Below are 22,924 nucleotides of genomic sequence, written 5' to 3'. Positions count from 1 at the left end.
TAACCAAGAAAAAAGATCCCAGTAAAACAAAACAAACCATCAAACCTCTGAGCCCAGTTGCATCTGGTTGTGGAAGGCGTGACTAGCTGCACCAGTGGTAACGGTGGGGTCAGGCAGAGGAATGCACGTCATCACAGATACCGTGATAAGACCCAAACAAGTGAGAAAATGAAACCTGAGTACAGGAAAAAGAAGCCACAGGAAAAGAAAGCTGCTCCCCGGCGCTACTAATGGTCCTGAGCAAATTAATTCTTTAGGAAGGCTCATTAATTCCAGCCGCTTTCCAGCTCTGGTGACTAGGGGACCAGCAGGCTCATAACAACAGAGATATTAGAGATGATCTGGCATCTGGTCTGATAGAGGTGTGAGAAACAAGCAAGTCTAAGGTGGTGGGGAAGATTAAGTGCAAGGTCAGCTTTGATCATACAGAACATACAGAAACCTTGGGGTTTGAAAACCAAGTTTAGTACAGAGGATGGGGGTGCGGGTACATCCTACCCATACCATTAGCTAGTTGTGTGATCTTGGACAAGTACTTAAACCTCCCTGTACTTCCACTTCCTCCCCTGAAAACGAAGATATAATAGTGCCCACCTCAAGGGACTGTTGTGAGAATTCACACAGTTAGTATCTGTGCAGCACAGTTGCCCAGCACACAGCAATCACTCAGGAAATGTCAGCCTTTGTTTTTATAACCCAGGTGCACAAACTGTTCAATTATGGGGTCCCAGCCCTTACCAGCTATGTGACCTTGAGTGCATTACTTCTCTTCTCTAGGCCTTAGTTTTCTCATCTGGAAAATGGAATAGCAGCAATCTTATGTCACAAAATTGTTGGAAGGAGTCATGATACCACACCTAGGAGATTGCCTGGCTCAGTGATCCCATGATCACTGTTACCTGACCTTAGTGTTATTTCCTCTGGTAAGAAGCTGAATAGGATAAAAGACGTCCTGGCTCAGGCAGCAGGAAGTGCAGTGGGGTTGAATGCGCATGAGGGTGTAACCTGCACGCAGGAAAGTAATGTGTATTCTCTTACGCAATAGTGGGGTCTTGGCTCCTCGGGTTGACGCCTAAGGTGGCATATGGTCACCTGTTGTAAGCATTCATGAGAAAAGTTGAGATGAACTCCCCAGAGCAGAGATCTGCTCACACTCAGCATCCGTTTAGTTCCCAGCACCGTGCTAGACTCTTAAACCTTTTCAAAACTCGAGTCTGTCCAGCAGAGGCCGCCCTGGGCCGGGGCTCCCGGGACCCGAGCGCGCCGGGAGAGGGGAGGCTAGGGGGTGGCCTTGTCAGCGCCGCGGGGCCCGGGTGGGAGGGGTTTGGCGGGGGCAGGCGCGGTGGCAGAGGCGGCCCCGGCTCGGGCGGCTGGGATGGAGCAGAAACGCGCCCGGCGCGGGAGCACACGCAGCTGACGGAGCCGCACCGCGTTTGCCTGGCTTCTCCGTCAGCCGCAGGAACAAGCCCGAGCCGCCGGGGCTGAGCGCGCAGAGCCGCCCTCGCCTCCCGGCTCCCGCGGCAGCCAGCCGGGCAGAGGAGGAGCCGTACGCGCCCGGAGCGCTCGGTCATTCCCGGAGCTCGACACCGAACACCCGGGTACCATGGTCTGCACGACTCTCTTCGCTCTCTGCATCTTCACGGCAGGTATTTGGGGGCGCCGTCCTCCCCGAGCGGCCGGGCGCGGGAGGGGCTCCGGCGGCCGGGGCTGGGGCTGGGGCTGGAGCGGGGACACCGGGAAGTAAGTCACCGCCCGCGGGCGGCCCGAGTGGCGCGAGCCTCCGGAGTTGCGTGAAGGTATGTGCGCACTTGAATTTGGGGTGGTGTGAGCCTGTGGAGAGCCTGGGCTGTGCGAGACTGAGGGGGTGACGGGGTCCTTCCTGTCGCAGCCCACGCCCGCACAAACTCGGGGCTTTGTGGAACAGGTGGCTGCGCGACGCGTTCGAACCCTGGTGGGCGACACTGATGGCGACTTGAGGCTTTTCGGGTCTCCGAGCACACCCTGCCAGAGTCGGGCAGCCGACTTCTTGAGGCGGTTGGACCCGGGGAGGGAAGAGAAAGCGGGAGCAGCGGCGGGGGAGCGGGGCGATGGCATCCGGATGGCTCTAAGCGGTGGCTGCGCGCGCGGCGGGTCTGGTTGCGGTCCCTGAGACTTGGCGGTCTCTGCTCTCCGGTCTCCCGCGTCTCTGAGGAGGTGCGCTTGGGGATGATGCGGCACTAACAGCCCCACCGGCAGCTGCCTGACTCGCGATCAAACCTGGGGTTGCAATTCTACCCCGTGACCCGGAGCCTCCCCAAAAGGGGAGAAACCGTGGCACAACCCGTTAAGTTGGCTAAAACTACCCCCCGCCCCCGACACCAGTTCGGGACGTCTTCGCCGCGCGCGTCTCGCGGGTCTCGGGACCACTGACCGCGGCCTCTGGCAGGGGCTGTGGAGAGAGGATCAGGGCTGAGCTCGGCTTAGTGGGGGCCGGGGTACATTCAAACAACGCTTTCAGTCTGTCTGGTGCTGGGTACCCAGCTTTTCCAGAAAATGCAGCCGGACAAGGGACAGCTGACTCTGGATAAGGTGGCAGTGGAACAAGCAGCGGAGGACGCGGACACCGGCATGTTTCGATAAGAATGTTCCAAAGCCATATGGCACAAGCCGATTTGACTGCTGCCTATAGTCCGTGAATTCTTTTCCTCCTGAATCGCTTGGGCTCCTGTAATTGTGGGCAGCGGTCGTTACAATCCTTGGAAAAGAAGCCAGGAGTTTCCTGACAGCTCACAAAAGAGAATGCAATTTTCGGGAAAAGTTTCCAGACTTGAGAGTATAGCGTGTTTTGTTTCATTTTTGTTTTTGTTTTTGTTTTTCTCGACTTGCTGAAAGCCTGAGAAAACCTTTCGTTTTGGTATCCGCACGGTTAGCAATCGCGTCTGCGGAGGTTCCGGAACACTCTGGGCGCTTTGGCTACACAGCCTCAGCGGGGAGCGCCAGGATCCTAGCAGGTGAAACAGCCGCCATCCCAAACCACGGGGTTGCCATGTGAGGCAATTCCAGCCCCACTCCAGGCAAGAGGTGTTTACGAAATGACATGAAAGGTGCCTTTACTTTTCTCCTCGCTAGGAATCTTTTCATGAAGCTCAAAGCTCAGAAAAACTTGAGTGAGCCAGTAGAGCCCATAGATAGGTTTGTTTCCTAATTTTAGCTTGTGGCTTGTCTTTTTTTTTTTTCTTTTTCAGTTTTTTTAATGTTTATTTATTTTTGAGAGAGAGAGAGACAGAATGTGACCAGGGGAGGGGCAGAGAGAGGGGGAGACACAGAATCCGAAGCAGGCTCCAGGCTCTGAGCTGTCAACACCCAGCCGGAAGAGGGCCTGGAACCAAGAACCCTGAGATCATGACCTGAGCTGAAGTCAGGCTCAATGACTGAGCCACCCAGGGGCTCCATTGTCTTTTTAATTTTTATTGATAGCTCTGGCAGTTGGCACTACCCAGATTAACCCTACTAGGCAGTGTATTGTAGCTTTTTTTTTTTTTTTTCTAAGGAACTCAACATTTTTTTTTTTCTTGATCAGTTTTAGAGTTTAGCCCAGCTATTCTGGAGGGGAGACTATTGCCCTTGTCCATCAGTGGAGAGAGAAGGCTGGTGGACACACAGAGTAGCCTCATCCCCATCCATGTACCCATGGTGGGGGGTGGTTCTGAAGGGAGAAAGCCACCTCCCAGTTTGGGGGCTCTCCTGACCCTGGAAACATAGTTAACGTTTCTGCATGTCTTTCAACCTTCCATCTGAAGGAATCTCTTTAGGGGAGGCTACTTGCAGTTAGTTGTCAGGAAAATAATATAAAAATTGGCGTAAATACCTCATGTGATTCTTTGCATCCCAAAGTAGGGTGTTTTCAGAAACCAAAATAGCATTTTTCTAGGAAAAACAATAGAGGCGTCAGTAAAGGAGAGAGGGGTGAGGGTTCCTGAAATGAGTGTGGCATGTATGTTTCAGTGACTCCTCTCCCAGCTCCTCTGGTGAAGCTCTGGTTAGTTTCACCCAGTAGTTGCTACTTTTGTGTTCTCCTCTAGTCTTCCGCCTACTCTCCTCTTCCTCCTCCTCCTCCTCCAGCTTCTCCTCCTCTTCTTCTACCTTCTCCTCTTCCTTCTTTTTCACCCCTCCAGTAAAATTCTTCAGGTGATACCTTCTTGAGCCAGGAATGGGGCTTGGCAGGGGACATCTTGTAGCTTAGTAAATCCACTCGGTATATTCATAGCACTTACTCCTGCCTGAATAACGGACACTTGGACACTTGCAAATATGTGGGCATTGTCAACAAAAGTAATCTTGACACTTATTCACTTGTATTTTAAAAAGAAGGAAGAGAGAAAGTTTGGACCATCTTCAGTTCTTTCAAAGTTGACTGTGGCATAAACTGTTAAGGGTATTTTACAGACCATTCTCAAACATCTCTCTGTACAAAGCACACAGGAGTCCTGCCTCCAAATTGAAATACAAGCTGGCACCATCACGTTTTGGCTGCAGAACTGAGGAGGGAAGGAGGGAGGATGGCAGGGTGCAGGAAGTTTCCATTTTCATTCCTTTCCCTCTCCCTTCTGGATTCTCTTCTCCTTGCCCACCACCATCATTGCCACCTCTTGGTGTTCTATGGCTGAATTGTTTAAAAACTTCTTCACTCAAGGGTACCTGGGTGGCTCAGTTGGTTGAGCATCTGCTCAGGTCATGATTTTGTGGTTCGTGAGTTCCAGCCCCAAACTGGGCGTTCTGCTATCAGCCTGTCAGTGCAGAGCCCGCTTCAGATCCTCTGTCCCCCTCTCTCTGCCCTTCCTCTGCTTGTGCTCTCCCCCACCCCTGCAAAAAAAACTTCCTCCCTGAGACATCTGAGATATACTAGAACTTTACAAAGCCCTTTTCCAACACTCAAGGGGGACAAAAGGGAAGCAAACACAGGTAAAAGAAACACAAACCCCATGATCCTACTTTCCTGTCCTGGAGAGACTGCCTTGTCTATCCCTGCTCTCTCTGCCAAGAAACTATCATATCTTACCCCAGTACTTAGGTTGCCCTAGGCAACGACTGGTTGCCCTCTGGTGGTCAAGACCAGGAGAGCTAGACTGCAGTTGGCCACCAGCTAGAGATCCTGTTTGTGCTCTGGGCTTATCAGGTAGCTCTTCTCCAGGTGACTAACATCTAGAATGTCCTTATCATGGAAGGGCAACCCCACCCTACACATTTATGGCTGTGTTCTCACTGCCGATCCTGATATATAGGTGAAGAGCTTATCATAAGCATAGGAAAGCCTCACCATAAATCATATCATAAAACTATTAAAAATAAACCAAACATGCACACACATTTAAGAACAGTGAGGTTATCCGTGGTTGTCTGGGAGTGGGGGTGACGGGTTGCTCACGGTCCTCTAGCCTGGTTATCTCCTGTTCCCCTGAAGTCAGTAGCACAAAGAAGTGACACCTCCTTCCCATGAAACCCGACCTGAGAAGGAGGAAGCTCTTCATTGTTATCTGATACCTTTACCGAGGCAGTGCTGCAAAGTGGTAAGCGGGAAGATTCTAGATTGCCTAGGTACAAAGCTAAGTTTTACTACATACTAAGTGTGTAATTTAGGACAAGAAACAACCATTCTGCGTTTTCTTCTCTACAAAATTGGGAAAGTAAAACCTCATAAGGTTGTTGAAACTGTTAAGTGACTGAATATACCTACATTGCCCGGGACGTGGTAAGCACTGAATAAGTGTTAGCCACTGTTGTTTTTATTACTCTTGTAAATAAAGTTTACTAGCGATTGCTACCCATCACGTCCCCCTCTCAGAAATAGAGTTTCTGTGCTTGTGCTTAGACTATGTAAATCAAAGATCTCAACTAATATCCTAGCACAGTGCCAGCTGTTCTGGCAAACCTTAATGTGCAAATTAAGAAAATATTCAACTGAGCCTACTAAATGCCTAATTTGAAAAGGTTAATAATGTGTCCTCTCAGCATTAGCACAACAGTCCAAAAAATGCTCTGTAACGAATAGAAGTCAAGTCTCATGAAAGACTGTATTTCTTCCACAAAGCCTTTTGCCCACTGTGTGTGTTTCAGAAGCCCAACTCAGCTAAACCTTAAAGTCAGATTCCTAGAGCCATAAATTTTGGATGATTCAGATCCAAGAACTTAGGAATAGGCAGCTCATGGTTATCTGAATGATCCAGAATGGCTCTCTTTCATTCTCTCTCTCTCTGTCTCTGTCTCTCAGGCCCAAAATCATCAGTAATGGTCAGATCTCTAATTTACCTTGAGCATTTGGGCCAGGTTTAATTGTGTGTTTTCATAAGGATTGGCCAATGTCTGATGTTTGATCAGACATTCTTAAGCAAGAGTTTTCTCTGCAGGGGTGGGTAGGTGAGGAGGTGGCCACAGAATTTGGAAACAATGGACATTTTTTTTTTTTATTTTTTATTTTTTTAATTTTTTTTTTCAACCTTTATTTATTTTTGGGACAGAGAGAGACAGAGCATGAACGGGGGAAGGGCAGAGAGAGAGGGAGACACAGAATCGGAAACCGGCTCCAGGCTCTGAGCCATCAGCCCAGAGCCCAACGCGGGGCTCGAGCTCACAGACCCAGAGATCGTGACCTGGCTGAAGTCGGATGCTTAACCGACTGCGCCACCCAGGGGCCCCTGAAAATACTTTCAAAAGGGATTGGCTGCCTTAACACCCATAGCCTTTACAACAGTTTGCTTTCTTTTGCAAGTATCTGTCACTTAAGTTGGACATGTTAGTTTTGGAATCAAATATTTGCTTTGCTAATAAGATACTGAATGAAACAGTTGTTTGGGAAAAAATGATGTTTCATTTAGAAGACAGTGGCAATTCTGAAAAGAGGTAGACAGGTAGTGAGTGCGTGCCTTAGGCAATGATTGCTTTTTACTTGGAAATGCAGGGCTAATAGGTTGTCGTCCGGTGAATGTGCAAGTGGGGTGACTATAAAATAAAACGGACTGGGGCGCCTGGGTGGCGCAGTCGGTTAAGCGTCCGACTTCAGCCAGGTCACGATCTCGCGGTCCGGGAGTTGGAGCCCCGCGTCGGGCTCTGGGCTGATGGCTCAGAGCCTGGAGCCTGTTTCCGATTCTGTGTCTCCCTCTCTCTCTGCCCCTCCCCCGTTCATGCTCTGTCTCTCTCTGTCCCAAAAATAAATAAACGTTGAAAAAAAAAATTTTTTTTAAATAAAAAAATAAATGAAACGGACTTATGTGTGGCATTACTTATATTTTTAGTCACAGCTTCAATTATTTAAATGACAGAATTCATGGAACATCAGATTTCCTGATGTGTAGATCAGTAAGGGCTCGTCATAATCCTTATGCCAAAGTAGCCCGTTTCTTTCACCTGTCTTTTACCTGTTTTAATGTCGTTTATAAACCTTGAGACCTTTGCCAAGGTCTCAGTGATGTAGAAATCATTACAACAAAACAGACAATTACATAATTCTTTCCATCTATGTTTTTCATTGGTACAGGGTGGTATAATGTCAACTGAAAATAAGCTGTTTTAGTTTTCTTTTGGCTAGCGCTGCCAGATTTAGCAAATAAAAACGCAGGTTGCCCAGTCTAATTTGAATTTCAAATAAACAGTGTATTCTAAGTATGTCCCTCATAATAGTTGGGACACTTAAACTAAACAATTCTTCGTGGTTTATCTCGAATTCAGATTTAACTGGGCATCCCGTATTTTATCTAGAACCCCTACCTTTGGCCTTTCATCTGCGGTTCACCTAAACAAGGGGTTTGATACAGGATTAGCTCTATTTTCAACCCCACCTCACCTAACATTAGTTGTCCTGTACCTTTTCAGTCTGTTCTTGGGAAGACAAATTTAAGAGCAGCTGTCTCTAGGATAGCACTGTTATGTGGTTTTGAACAATTGGGATTTCTGTAGCCTTCCTGAGGCTCTATTACCTTAGCCTCCTGCACCGTTCCTTTAAAAAAAAAACCACAACAGTATACGTATTTTAAATGGTAGCAATGTTCTTGCCTGAGAGCTGGAACTAGAAGCCTTCTAGAATCCAGCTGGCAACTGATTAAAAAAGAAAGTTAGAGAATAGCTTTGGATTTCAATGCTTTCTTCTGTGCCAGGATCTTCGTACATCTCACAAATATTAATTATATAAGGTTTACATAATTCCTGCCGTATAGGTCTATTGGAATACTTGAAATCTGTAGGTATGGAGCCTCAAGCAGCATATTAGAATTTCAAGCAAATTGGAAAACATACACACACACACACACACACACACACACACACAACAACAACCTGAAGCAATTGGACTATGGTGGGAATTTGCACCTTTTATACCTAAGGCAAAATCTATGAATAGGTAACTGTTCGTGGAAAACCATTGTGGGAAGTTACCAGTGTGGTATTTAGAAAACATGTCTATAGGATACAAAATAAGATGAACGGTAGAATACTTTGATGATAACATCTTCCAAATTCTGATACCTGATTTACTTTTTTATGAGGGAGAAAATAAGGACAGAGGAACTCTAGTGCAGGTGTTGAACATGAAAAGAATTGGAGGGGAGAAGATTTTGTTTGATTTTTTTGTTTTGTTTTGTTTTGCTTTTTGGCCATGGTTGAATGGGGTGATGAAAATATATGTTACCTTTTAAATTACGATATTCTTGCCAGTTTTGTGTTGTCCAGAAGCATAACCTCATTACTGACAGAGTTTGCTCACTTACTATTGTATCTGTGACATCGGATTATTACCGGTGCTGTCTACTTCTTAGAAAATCTTTTCAGTTTCTGTTAGAAAAGCTTTTGTGATCCCGCATATGGGCAACAGACAGATACCATTATACTGGTGTGGAACATTTATTTGACTGTTAAACACTCCATGCTATATGATTCTTGCTTTGTACTATAACTCGGATTCTTTAGGAAGAACAATGACAATCATTGTAAGGATAAAAGGAGGCCCTCTTTATTCACTATGCAAATAGTGAATACTCGCTTTATTGACTACAATGCCTTGTCAATACGTGTTTAGGGAAATGTTTAAGACACCATCATTCTACTGAGTTCATGGAACATGTCAAGTTATATCAGATTATGAAAGGATTTCAACACATCTGAGAATGAGAACACAAGGGAATCTAGATGCCCATCTGTTCATCAGAAGGTCCTAAAGGATCTGGTGGCCCTAACACCTCTTTGTTGGCTGGGGAAAAGAGGCAAGTTATTGGCGGGCGCACTCTGCCACTCAGGAATCCTTGCTGTCGATGGATGCTGCCTGAGAGGCAACATCAAGATGAATATGGCCATCACCCAGCTGATGAGGAACGGAACCCTGGATGTTTGTCTTAAAAATTACAGGGGTAATGGGGACAGCATTCAGGAGGCGAGAGCTCTGGAATTCTCCTTTTTGAAGAGCTGTTCAGACAGGCCTGAGCAAGAGAGGGAATTATCAGTTTTGAAGGATAAATGATCATTCATCATTTACATTCTAGGAAATGTTGGTGGGAAAGTAAGTGTGACCTCAGATTACATGTGAAAACTGGGTCAGAAATGGACAGTAGGAAGGGATCATGGCTGTTCCAGAATTTCTACATAGGCTACATGGGAGAGGCTGGGGGTGGTCCCTTGCATGAGACAGAGAATATCAGATGGCTGAATGTGTTGGTGGGGGTGGTGGTGATAGGGCGTAATAATTAAAATAATTTGGGGCTTCTGAAGACCACCCCACCCCCCCCACCCTTATGCCACTGCTGGGAATGGAAAATGCCTCAGGTTTCATTTTTTGATGGGGGGGGGGAGAAGAGATTCCTCCTCAAATTTATATGAATGTAAAACTTCGATTGGTATACATTTTTGGGTTTGTGAAAGGTTGCAAATTGAGCCTTTCAGATAAAACAATGCGGTGGCATTTAATGGCAGGTAAGTAAGGTACCCCAGCATTGTAAAAGGGTAAGTAGAGGGAGAAAATGCTTCAAGATGTCAAGAGGAATTTGCTGCTTGGTTTGGATCCAGTAAGGAGGGCTCAGTGGCCCGAGGGTGTGCACTTCCCGGCAGCCATCTTACGCCTGCACCTCAAAGAGCCCTATTTTGGACAGAATCCCCTTTAAATCCTTATAGGAAGAGAAGCACAGCCCTGAAATTTATCAGGTGAGGAAGGGATTTGTGAGAAGCAACACGGTACGGTGGAATGGGCTTTGGCATAAGTCAGGCTGGCATAGAGTGCCAACTCCCAAGATCTCAATTTTCCCCCTCGTTGAGTTATGATAATATACATTGAGTTTCCTCCTTTGCTGGATTGAGTGCCATGTTAGTTAATATTCAACAAATGTTTATGAGGCAGGTATGCCAACATATAGTAGGTTTAATTTATTTTACTTCATTGGCTTGCCTGCCCCCCACCCCTAGGTTGTAAGTTGCAGGAGGCAAGAATTTTAGCCGTTTTGTCCCCACTGTGTTCCAAGAATGTAGAACAGAATGAGACATACAATGAGTGCTTCACAGATATTTGTTAAATTAATTTTTAATTAATAACCTACATATACTAAACATTGTCCAAGACTCTGTTCAAGATACGTCAATGAACAATACAGACAAAACTCTACCCTTAAAGAATTTGCATTCTTTGAGGATGATGAATTTTGACTTGGTCAGAAGAAAATCAATAGTTGAACATCTAATAGTCATCTCAAGCCCAACATATCCAAATCTGAACTCCTGGACTTCCCTCCACCAAAAGGCTCCAAATGCAGCCTTCCCCATCCCAATTAATGGCAACTCAACTTTCTAGCTGCTCAGGTTGAAAATCGTGAGTCCTCTTTGAGTCAGGTTGAAAATCTTTGGAGTCTTTTTCTCTCAACGCCCCTCATCCAATCCTTCAGGATCTTTTTGCCCTACCTTTAAAATAGATACAGAATTCAAACACCCTTTGCCACCTCTACTGCTCTCACTCTGGGTGAACTACGATCTCTTTCTCTTGGAATATTGTGGTGGCTGGCTCATAGGTCAACCAACTTTTGCCCTTGCCTTCCTAAAGTCTTTTCTCTACATAGCAACAGTTGATCCAATAGAAATGCATCAAATGACGTCATCATTTTATTCACAGCTTTACAGTGGCTTCCCATTGCACCCAGAGTGAAATCCCAAGTCCTTACCGTGGCCATTAAGACCACCACGAGCCACCACCACATTCATCCTTGGACCTGGGCCTCTGCATCTTCTTCGCTCATCCCACGCTAGCCACACTGGCTTTCTTAAAGCATTCGATGGCTGGTTCCTCTGTCTAGCGCATCCTTTCTCCAGATGGCTAATTCCCTCACCTCACGAAAATCTTTGCTCAAAGGGCACCTTCTCACTGAGATTTCTCCTGACCAGCACTTTAAAAATTACAGCCTGTTGCACCTCACAATACCATATTACCAGCGCCCCTTAACTGCCTTTCCCTCTGCTTTTTCTTTAATGTCTATCTCCCTCCATCCCTTACCCATCCCTGCCCCCCTGGGATTTTGTCTGTTGTTTTCTGTAGGATCCCCAGTGCTAAATACTATGTGGCACTTAGGGTGTGCCCAAAATATATTTGTTTAACTGAATGATTAAAATACATTTTTGAGGGTGGCCAAAATGAAGACTTAATTCAAATTTTACATTAGATCACCCAAAAATGAGACATTGGCAAACTCAGTTACTATCAGGTGCTTATGTCTAGTGTTTCCAGTTAGTTTTTTAAAAAATATGAGTCAGCCTTTAGTTTTCATTGAGGGTTACAAAAGCTAAGCTTTAAAATCAGCTTTTTTTTTTTTTTAGCTATGCACATACAAAACACTTCTTTTAAAAATGTAAGCCTTCCCCACCCCCCCACCCCCACCGCCCCATGGATGTCACTTTAAAATAGCTGAAATGTCTTAAGTTCTCTGGCCAATTAAGAAAATGTCACCTTGGGGGGCACCTGGGTGGCCCAGTCTGTTAAGCATCTGACCTGGTTTCGACTCAGGTCATGACCTCACTGTTCCTGAGATCAAGCCCCAGGTTGGGCTCCATGCTGACAGCACAGAGTCTGCTTGGGATTCTCTCTCTCCCTCTCTCTCTGTCCCTCCCCACTCTCTCTCTCTGTCTCTGTCTCTCTCTCCCTCCTTCCCCAACTAAAAGAGAGAGAGAGAATGTCACCTTGGGACACCTGGGTGGCTCAGTGGGTTGAGCATATGACTCTTGATTTCAGCTCAGGTCATGATCTCCTGGTTCGTGAGTTTGAGCCCCATGTCAGGCTCTACGCTTAAAGCCTGCTTAAGATTCACCCTCTCTCTCCGCCCCTCCCATTCATACTCTCTCTCCCTTTAACTCAAAAAAACAAATAAACTTTAAAGAAAAAAAGAGAATGTCACCTTTAGGGCACCTGGGTGGCTTAGTCAGTTGAGCATCCAGCTCCTGATTTCGGCTCAGGTCATGATCTCATGGTTCGTGGGATGGAGCCCTGCATCCATCTGGCTCTGCGCTCTCTGTCTCTCCCCATCTCTCTGCCTCTCCCTTGCACGTGCACATGCTTGCTCTTTCAAAATAAATAAACATTAAAAAAAGAAAGAAAGAAAATGTCACCTTTGAGCTCAGCTAGAAAGATAAAGATACCTCCACTATTTGAACATTTTTGAGAATTTTCTGAATAACTAAAAACAACCCGATGGTGAAAAGTAATTTGAGTCTGAAGGAAGCATGACTGGCGGTTTCCCAGTGATGTTTGAGAAAGTTAAGTAAATTCAGATGCTGAGTGTTGAGAGCATAAGTTATTTACTAATAAACTTGAACAGAATGGGGAGTTTTCTTGGCCTTAAAGACTCTGCATTCTGCCTTCACTGGTCATTCTGAAATATGAATTGTGTTTTAGTCCAAGCAATGGATGGAAGTGATTAAAGCCTTGACTAAATCAAACCTGCATCCCGAGAGCACGTGTTACCGACCTGCGGGGCTGACACCCCCTGACAAGGCTGGTGTTAAAATCACCCAGGCTGGCATATCCCTCAGCTTCATTATCCAACAAATGTTCATGGAACTCTCCGGCTCACATAGAAACATTTCATTATATAGCAGCTGCCAAAAAGAACAGGAGCTTAGGATATAACCACATACTTGTCTGGAAGCCTCAGGGGCAATGGTAAAATTTAAGATTGTACTTGAAGCGCAACCTATAAACAAACCCAAAGAATAGAAAAGATGATACTTCGCATTAAAAACACCTGCCTTGCTTGACCAGTGAGGTCCATTGCCCATTCTTGGGGCGGGAAGGTGCCCAGGCATCTTGAAGTGTAGCAGCATTGACTGTAAACTGGGGAGGGGCAAAGGACAGTGAGTTCCCTGATGCTGGAGGACCAGCAGGGAACTGTCTCTGGGGGTGTGGGCATGACTCTGGACGACAGGTGACCATTCCCCCACCTCCCCGCTCTGGGAAAGACCGTGTCCCCGACTGAGATGGAAAGCAGGGCCTATGGTAATTCTAGGCTTAATTTTTGAGGAACTGTCAGACTGTTTTCGAAAGTAGCTGCATCATTTTATATTTGTGTAGTCCATCTCAATAAAGCTATTCAAGTAACATTTTTAAAAGTTTTTATTTATTTCTTTTGAGAGAGAATCCCAAGCAGGCTCCGTGCTGTTAGTGCAGAGCCCAACACGGGGCTCAATCCCACAACCGTGAGATGATGACCAGAGCCAATATCAAGAGTTGGATGCTTACCCCCCTGAACCATCCAGGCGCCCCTCAAGTGAATTTTTTTTAAATAAAGGAAGGGAAAGGAACATGCATTCACAAGACAAGTTTCCCCAAATCTCGAAGACAAATGTGGCTGCTGAAGGAGCAAAAATTATTACATCACTGAGAACCGTTACAGTTTGGAGGGTTATCAGAAAGAGGGAGAGATGTGATTTTTGAGATTAGGAAATTTACAGCCAAGTTTTTGTTAAAAAAAATTAAATGTCAGTAAGGGATTATTGTCTCTTGTTTTGTAACAGTTTTTAAAAGCTGCCCCCCCCACTGTTTTTTTTCTTATTGTGGAAACTATAAATAGACACAGAAATTGACAAGAATGTGTCTCTTACTGGCCCAGACTTGATTCTGTTTGTTTTGGTTAAGAACTTTTTTTTTTAAGTAGTTTTTTTAAGTAGGTTTCACGCCCATTGCAGAGCCCAACATAGGGCTGAACTCATGACCCCAAGAGGAAGACCTGAGCTGAGACCAAGAGTCAGCTGTTTAACGGAGCTACCCAGGCAACCCTTGGTGAAGAACTTGTAAAAATATTAATATGTTGGCAAAAATAATTAAAATGTTAGTACATTGGAAATAATGTAAATGTCTAGGTATAAAGCACTAATCCAGTAAGCTAGCATACATTCAAGGTTCATTCAGCCACGTAATACCAAGCAAGTGTTTGGATGAATGAGGCGGTTGGTTTATTTATGTACTAACACATTAAATAGGTTACGATCTGTTGAAATAATAATTGTCACTTTATATTTCACAATTGTATCAGAAAAGCAAGTTACACAATAAATGTACATTGTGATGCAATATTGAAAGCATTATTTTTATGTCTGTGCCTGCACAGAAAATGATTCAGAAGAATCCAGTGGTTATTTCTGGCAGGTGGGCTTTGGATCAGTGTTGCTTTTTATGCTCCTTTGTTGTGTCTGAAATTTTTTAAATAGTTTGTATTACCTTCACAATTAAAAAAGTAAAGATAGTATCAATAATTCAATTCCTCTTTATCAACATTTAATGTGGCTATAGTAACTGCTGGATAGCTATTTTTATCCTCAAAATCTTGATTCAGAAATCCTTCTGATGGAGCCTTCAAAAACTCTATCTTAGAAAAGCAAAAACCTCAAGGTTTACAGGATATCACTGACGTAATGGGCAGGGAAGGTTCTGGGAAGGAATTGACTTAAAGTAATATTATATTTTGTAAAACCAGAGCGCTACATAAATCATTGATCAGAACAAGTGTCTCGGTATTTTAAGAAACTCTGACTTAACTGATCAGTATTTCAGATACTTCATTCATTTTTAATATCTTGATTTTGATGTTTTTGTCACTTATGGGAGCAATTTTAAATGAAAACATTATTCTAAGCTTCTCTAAAAAGAAATCTGTCATCTTAGACATCAAATAAGAAAAACAGTCCGCAAAGAATATAGGATTTGTTTTTCTTCAGCAACATTAAATTTGTTATATCATCTTTTTGATAAAATAATCAATAAAATGTGGTTTAAACAAATGTGAAAGCATCCATTACTAACAGCCCATGAGCATATAGGGCAACCCCTTCGTATTCCAAATAAGGCTCATAAGCATGCTAGTATAAGGCAGAGATTTCACATTTGTAATTTTTAGTTTTAGTAGGTATCGCACTATACTATGATGTTGATTTCCTTTGCCACTTCATCTAATCCTCCTCTAACAACCCCATGGGAGAGACAGTCCCGATCCCATGTTGCAGTTCAGGTCACTGAGTCTCAGAAGTTAAGTAATGACACAGCTGATAAGTGACAGAGCTAGGCTTTGAACCCAGGTCCATCATCTTTTACCGACCTTAGCCCCTACTGTCTTGAATGGCCAAATCAGACTATGTAAATTTGGTCTCGGAAGTTTCTCTCTCGACTCTGGTCCTCTTTCCCATCCCCACATCTACAGACTTGACCGAGGACTTTGTCATCTTTTCCTTGACTGTCACAGTAACTCCTAAATGGTCACTGGCCACCCTTTCCCTTCTCACAGTCTCTCACCACTCTTTTGGAAATCATTCAGGCCAGGCCAAACTGCCTGCTCCCCACCGAAGGAGGAGAAGCAACCCTAGATCTACTTAAGAGTCTTCTAGGTGCTCTGATTGTGGCTGCTAAACCCCATTTCCACCAAAGGAGGAGTGCCTGGCTGACTTAGTCGGTTAAGTGTCCGACTCCTGATCTCAGCTCAGGTTGTGATCTCACAGTTCATAAGATTAAGCCCCGACTTGGGCTCTGTGATGACAGCACAGAGCCTGCTTGGGATTCTCTCTCTCCCTCTGTCTCTGCCCCTCCTCCTCTCACACATGCTCTCTCACTCTTGTCTGTCTCTCTCAAAAATAAATAAATAAAATTTTAAAAAGAACGAAGGCTTCTTAGAGAAGTGGCGAATTCCCCGTCTGTGTTAGAAAATACATAAGATGAGCCTAGAATATCTTGTTCTACCACGTAGTAAGAATGCTGTCAAAGGCTACCAGGCTCCTGTCAGAAAGACTCAGAACCACTTAATGGGCTCCCACTGGCCAAAGATGGAACAAATTGAACGCCAGTAAGGATAACTGCAGTGGATTGGATCACATTGTTCAAAGTCACGAGTTAATTGTGATACCGGAACAAAACAGTAACAGCACACAGCTTCATTGGTCTCCCTTGGAGGAGGCTGTTATTTTGGGAAATAAGAGATAAATAGAATTAAAATTCTTGATTGATTGATCTTATTTTTGCCTTTATTTTGTGCTGTGTCCCATGGGGTGACCACATACTAGATGATGGGATGACTGTCTTTATATAGGTATCCTAGCTAATAAATGAAGGTGGCATGGTAGAAACAGAATAGCACCATATTGTATCACCTGATGAGTTAGTGAATCTTGGCACTGACCCTCACTGGCTGACAACACCGTGAAGGGTGGCATAGCCAGATACTATATCTCCTGATGGAAAGGTACACCATCCCCTGTGAAATAGGCTTCCCACACTGAAGGGGACCCACATCTGATCAAGCCTCCACATCCAACTGTGAAGTCACAGGAAATACAGAGGCTCAAAGAGGGTGTTAATGGGGCGCCTGGGTGGCGCAGTCGGTTAAGCGTCCGACTTCAGCCAGGTCACGATCTCGCGGTCCGTGAGTTCGAGCCCCGCGTCAGGCTCTGGGCTGATGGCTCGGAGCCTGGAGCCTGTTTCCGATTCTGTGTCTCCCTCTCTCTCTGCCCCTTCCCCGTTCATGCTCTGTCTCTCTCTGTCCCAAAAATAAATAAAAAACGTTGAAAAAAAAAATTTAAAAAAAATAAAAAAATAAAAAAAATAAAAAATAAAAAAAAAAAAAGAGGGTGTTAAGTAACACCACAGAAGTGGAATCAACAAACTTCTGACCACAGACAACTCTACAAGACTGACGTACTTGGTTTCTTCAATAAATAAATTGCAAGGAAAAAAGGGAGATTGAGAGAAAGATGGGGAGGCAGGATTTATTGATGAAAAAGAGACTTTAAGAGAGACACAGTGACCTGTCACAATTGTGGACCTTACTTGGATCAAACCAAAACTGTAAGAATAAATTATGATATTTCTGAGACAATTGGGAATTTAATCATTGCCTAGACATTTGATGATATTAATGTATTATTGTTTCAGTATGACAGTGACATAGCCATATGTTTTTAGCAATAGCCCTTTTAAATGTTCATTTGTTTTTGAGAGAGAGAGCATGAGTTGAGGAGGGGCAGAGAGAGAGGGAGGCACAGAATCTGAAGCAGGCTCTAAGCTCTGTCAGCACAGAGCCTGACATGGGGCTCGAGCTCATGAACCTTCAGATCACAACCTGAGCCAAAGTTGGACGCTTAACCGACTGAGCCACCCAGGTGCCCCACAGCCCTTATCTTTTAGAAATACACACTGTTATATTTACATAAGAAGTGCCACTGTGCCTAGTATTTGCTTCAAAATCCTAGAGAAAATAGTTGTGTGTGTGTGTGTGGCGGGGGGGGGGGGGGTTAACAGAAAAAAAATGATTTGGGGTTGATAATTCTTAAAACTGGGCAAAGGGTACATAAGGGTCCATTGCACTCTTCTCTCCCATTTTTTGTAGATGATTAAATTTTCCCATTATTCAAAGTTTTTATAAAGAATTTTCCAGAAACCCCCCATTTCTTTTTTTTTTTTAATTTTTTTTAACATTTTTATTTATTTTTGAGACAGAGAGAGACAGAGCATGAATGGGGGAGGGGCAGAGAGAGAAGGAGACACAGAATCGGAAGCAGGCTCCAGGCTCTGAGCCATCAGCCCAGAGCCCGACGCAGGGCTCGAACTCACGGACTGTGAGATCGTGACCTGAGCCGAAGTCGGATGCTTAACTGACTGAGCCACCCAGGTGCCCCAGAAACCCCCCATTTCTTACAGAAACAAGTCCAAACTCCTTAGCAAGTGGCTTAAGATCTGAGTTAGAGGCAGAACGAAGGAGAGATAATGCGGGGGTACTCATGGTATGAGAGGCTACAGAAACAAATAGATGATTCTTGTTTGGGAAGTCTTCCCCAGGATGGAAGCACACGCCACTGCCTTCAGCCCTTCACCCTGCCAGTTCCTCATTCTAGAAAGCTGTACTCCATTGGCTGCCAGCCAAAGTTCTCTTCATCCTGTAAGCTCAGAGTTCCCCTTCAGCTGTTTGCATACGTTACCCCTTTAGACTTCCGGCCTTTGGAGAGGAAGAATGCTGTCTTAGCTTCATATCCCTTGCCCAGGTGTGAGTGTATACACAGTAGGTGCTCAGGACTTACTGGGTTGAACTGACGAATCTGAAGCTCAAAGATGGAGACCCAAGATCTCACAGCTCCTTAGCGGCTGAACTTAGACTACAAATCTCATGTTTATAGGAATAGGAGTGCCCCGACTTTAAAGACTCCAAAGCCCCTTCTTCATTGTTCCCTAGCACTCCTCCACTTAGAGTTAGGATTAAAGGCTTCATCATCTCTGAAAGAAGTAAACCACTGGGGTGTCTGGATGACTCAGTCCGTTAAGCGTCTGACTCTTGGTTTCAGCTCAGGTCATGATCTTGGGGTTCGTGAACTCAAGCCCTGTGTGGGGCTCTGTGCTGACAGTGTGGAGACTGGGATTCTTTCTCTCCCTCTCTCTCTCTGTGCCCTCCCCTGCTCATGCTCTTATCTTTCTCAAAATAAAAAAAAAATAAGCTTAAAAAAAAAAGAAGTAATGCATTAGAGTAGCTGAGAGTAATTTATTTATTGCCATGGACTGGCACATAGAAGGGCAGAGAGCCTCTAGTAGCCTGTAGGACGAAAACATTTTGGGAGTGGAGAGTGGCCTGGGAGCTGGGACAGCCCCTGGGTAAGGGGCTGCATGGTGAGAGGCTCCATGAATGCAAGGGACATCAGAAGATCCCAGGGGAAGCACAGAATGGAGAGGAGATCCTGTTAGCCTGCTTCACAGGATCACACAGCAGCTCTTGAAATTTGGGAAGGAATTGTAATCGCTTTCCAAACAAGCGTGCTGTCTTTGGACAACCACCCTTAGCGGCACATACTTTTGCAATAAAATTTCACTTTAGCTAAGAGAATCCAGTAAAGATTGTCCTTTAAAGGATTCATAGGTAGAGGTATTCAAAGGAAAGTGTGCTCTCCCGGGTAGGAGGGGACACCGGCTCCTGCCTTCTCTGTCACCTAGCAGCAGAAGATGCCAGTAAGTGGCCTGTACCCAAACATCACTCCCCCCATTCCGCTGCAAACTGCATGCTCCCTTGGACTGTGCCAAACTGCCAAGTTTGGGATAAATATAGATTAGCTATTGTCTTAGTTTCCTAGGGCTGTCATAACAAATTACCCCAAACTTGGATGGCTTAAAACAACAGAAATGTATTCTCTCACTGTTGTGGAAGCTGGAAGTTGGAAATTAAGGTTTCAGCAGGGCCATGCTCCCTCCAGAGCCTCAAGGGGAGGACCCTTCCTCGCTTCTTCCAGCTCCTGGTAACCCCAGGCATTCCTTGGCTTGTGGAAGCATTAACTTCAATCTCTGCCTCCGTCTTCACGTGACCTTCTTCCCTCTGCGTCTGTGTCCAGATTCCCTTTACGAGGACACCGGTCACTCAGTCATATTGCATCAGGGCCAACCCTAATCCAGTATGGCCTCATCTTAATTTGATTATATCTTCCGAGACCAGATTTCCAACTAAGGTAACATTCACAGGTGCCTAGGGGTTAGGGTTTCCACATATCTTTTTGCTGGCACACGGTTCAGCCCATGCCAGCTGTATTATTTTCACTTCTAAGCCTTGTTCGTGAGAGGCACTCCCCCCACTGATAAAAGAAGCAGGCAATAATTTAATCAACTATAAGTTAACTTTTTATTCAAGATAACAGCTGCAGTCGCATCAGGTGTTTTTTATTTTACTTGTTAACTTTTTAATTTCTATTTCCTTTGATTGTAGAGGGCTGGTTGAGACCTTTTAAATCGGGTATTTTTTAATCAGAGTGCTGTGGGCATTTGGAGGGGACATAGCATAAAGAGACAGCATCCCTGGTCCCTGACCACTACATAAACAGTAGCACCTACAGACATTGTGACAAGGAAGATAAAAGAAAAGTAGAGAGAGAGAAAAAAAAAAAAAAGAAGGGAGGGAAGGAAATGCCTTCACATATTTCTAAACTTATCAGCCTCATTGAAAACCAATGGTCTAAATTAATGAGATTTTTAATGACTCTCCTTAGATCACAGAATGGGTTGCACTAAGCAATAGCAATTCTGCTTAGGCAGCCAGCTTAACTTCGAGAATACTCTAGATGCTTCAGGAACGTTGTAATAATGGCATGACTTGTAGCATGTATGCTGTTTGGGAGGCATGGGGCAAATTTGAGGGCGTTGTTTCACTTCTCTGCCGGTGTATTTGTGGGTGGGATGTGTGTTTTCCTCCTTTCTTACTTGCGTCCTTCCTTACCAAAATAATTAGAAGAATATAGAAAGGAGGAGACCAGGTAACGTGAGAAAGGATGTTTTTTTCAGGGAAAATTAATATTCAGTGGATTCATGCATTTTTTGTAATATCTAAAACTCAACTCTTCGTCTCCATAAAAAGCTGGATAATCTGTATATTCAATAGCTATACTCATATACATCCACATCTTCTGATTAGGTAGGACATGGACATTTGTTTGGTTCTACCTAGTCAATGTTGCTTTGGAATTACAGCTTTCCTGATAGGGCAGAGTGAAAATCAATATTTGAAATTCTTTTCCCCGGAAAAAGTATAATTTCTCTTACAGGAGATGTAATTACCTAGATAGTTTTGCTTATATAGGCAAGAGAAATATTCTAAGAAAAGTGAGAGGTCTACTGTCTAAAGTCTTTATTGATTTGGGTTATTCTCAAAGGAGTAAAAAAATGTAAAGCTATAAACAAAGCTCCTTGATGAGAACTGAGTCCATGCTGAGATAAATAGTTACAAAGCAAAAGAACAGCCTCATTATATTTTTAAAATCCCAGGGAGAGCCATTGTTTTGCCAAAGCAATGTGGTCAAACAGCTTGGGACCCAACATCAGTGCCCAGGAGACTAGGAGTAAAGAGCTTTAGAAGCTTTGAATTTTTTTTTTCTAAAACAATTAAGATTAAAGGAGTTAATCAGGAAATCTGAGGTTATATAAGGGTTGAGCAAGTCAACCAGCTCATGTATCTGTTTTGGGGCACATGCTTGGAATGACCAATCTTTTCCATGGAAGATTGTTCTTTATGATAATTCTTCCAGAATGAAAGGAGTGACAAGAACCATTAAAGTCTGAAAAGCGATCCCCACCACTGACATCTGAGAACATCCTGGCCTCTCCAGAGACATCAGACCGAAGAAAGCAGATGAGCCAGCTGGGGCTCAAACCCTGAGGGGCCTGATGGGAAGAGGAAGGAAAGTGGGTCAGGTCTGGTGAAACAGCTTGTCTCCCTTGGCAAGTCAAGCTGGCCAGTTTGGAGGCTACCAGTTCTATCATGACCCGCCTGGCCACCTCTCCACCTCCTCTCCAAACTTGGAATGGCAGCTGCCTGAGACTACACGGCACATGAGGCAGAAGCCGGGAGCAGATCTGGAATATAACCTCCGAAGCTCTAAGCCTCAATCTCCATGATAAATTCTTCTCAGAATTGGTGGGAAGAGGTCATTCACTATTGATGCAAGAACTACCCTGGAAAAATTAAAAGCCTGCTGAGATGGTGTATGAAGGGAAGGGAGTTCTGGAGAAAAGGACCCAATTTCTCTTTGACGTCATTGTTGTTGGGTTTCTAGGAAGACACAGAAAGCTTGAACTAGAGGCACGAAGTTCACTGACATGAGCCAGGTGGTACTTCACCAGGTCTGTGCTAGCCAAGGTGACTTCATTTATCTTCTGTCTGAAGCTGTGCCTCTTCTGGTAGAACTATCAACAATAGCAGCTTGGATTTAAGAAAACATCTATGTTCTTTGCTTCCTGAAAAGGGCTTTTTTTTTCCTTCTAATTTTTTAAAAAATTCCAGTGTAGGTAATATGCAATGTTATATTAGTGTCAGGTGTACAATATAGTGATTCAGTAATCCTGTACATTATTCAGTGTTCATCACAATATCTGTGTTCTTTAATCCCCATCCCCTATTTCACACTTCCCCCCACCAGTCTCCCCTCTGGTAACCATCCAGTCTGTTCTGTATAGTTAAGAGTCTGTTTCTTGGTTTTCCTTTTTCCCCGTGCTCCTTTGTTTCTTCAGTTCCATATATGAGTGAAATCATACGGTGTTTGTCTTTCTCTGACTGGTTTATTTCACTTGGCATTATATGCTCTAAATAATCCATGTGGTTGCAAATGGCAAGATTTCATTCTTTTTTATGGCTGAGTAATATTCCAGTGTGTGTGTGTGTGTGTGTGTGTGTGTGTGTGTGTGTGTGTACATATATATATACACATATATGTATATATATACACATATATGTGTATATATATACATATACACACACATATATATACCACATCTTTATCCATTCACCAGTCAATGGACACTTGAACTGCTTCCATAATTTGGTTATTGCAGATAATGCTGCTATAAACATAGGGGTGCATATAACTTTTTGAATTAGTGTTTTCAGTTTCTTTGGGTAAATCCCCAGTAGTGGAATTACTGGATCATATGGTAACA

At 44.3% G+C, this 22,924-nt stretch overlaps 1 protein-coding gene across 4 annotated transcripts in view; it reads left to right on the top strand.

Annotated features, from left to right (window-relative positions):
• The first annotated feature begins 1,338 nt into the window (after positions 1 to 1,338).
• Positions 1,339 to 22,924, top strand: part of PARM1 (prostate androgen-regulated mucin-like protein 1) — a 112,649-nt gene continuing 91,063 nt past the window's right edge. For all 4 annotated transcript variants that reach the window (XM_047856615.1, XM_047856616.1, XM_047856618.1 and 1 more), the window contains exon 1: positions 1,339 to 1,646. In XM_047856615.1, coding sequence (XP_047712571.1) covers positions 1,604 to 1,646 — 43 coding nt within the window. In that variant the 5' untranslated portion in view covers positions 1,339 to 1,603. The remainder of the gene's footprint in view (positions 1,647 to 22,924) is intronic.

Source organism: Prionailurus viverrinus, chromosome B1 (assembly GCF_022837055.1).
Source record: "Prionailurus viverrinus isolate Anna chromosome B1, UM_Priviv_1.0, whole genome shotgun sequence".
NCBI lineage: Eukaryota > Metazoa > Chordata > Mammalia > Carnivora > Felidae > Prionailurus > Prionailurus viverrinus.
This window is presented reverse-complemented; position numbering and strand designations above follow the sequence as displayed.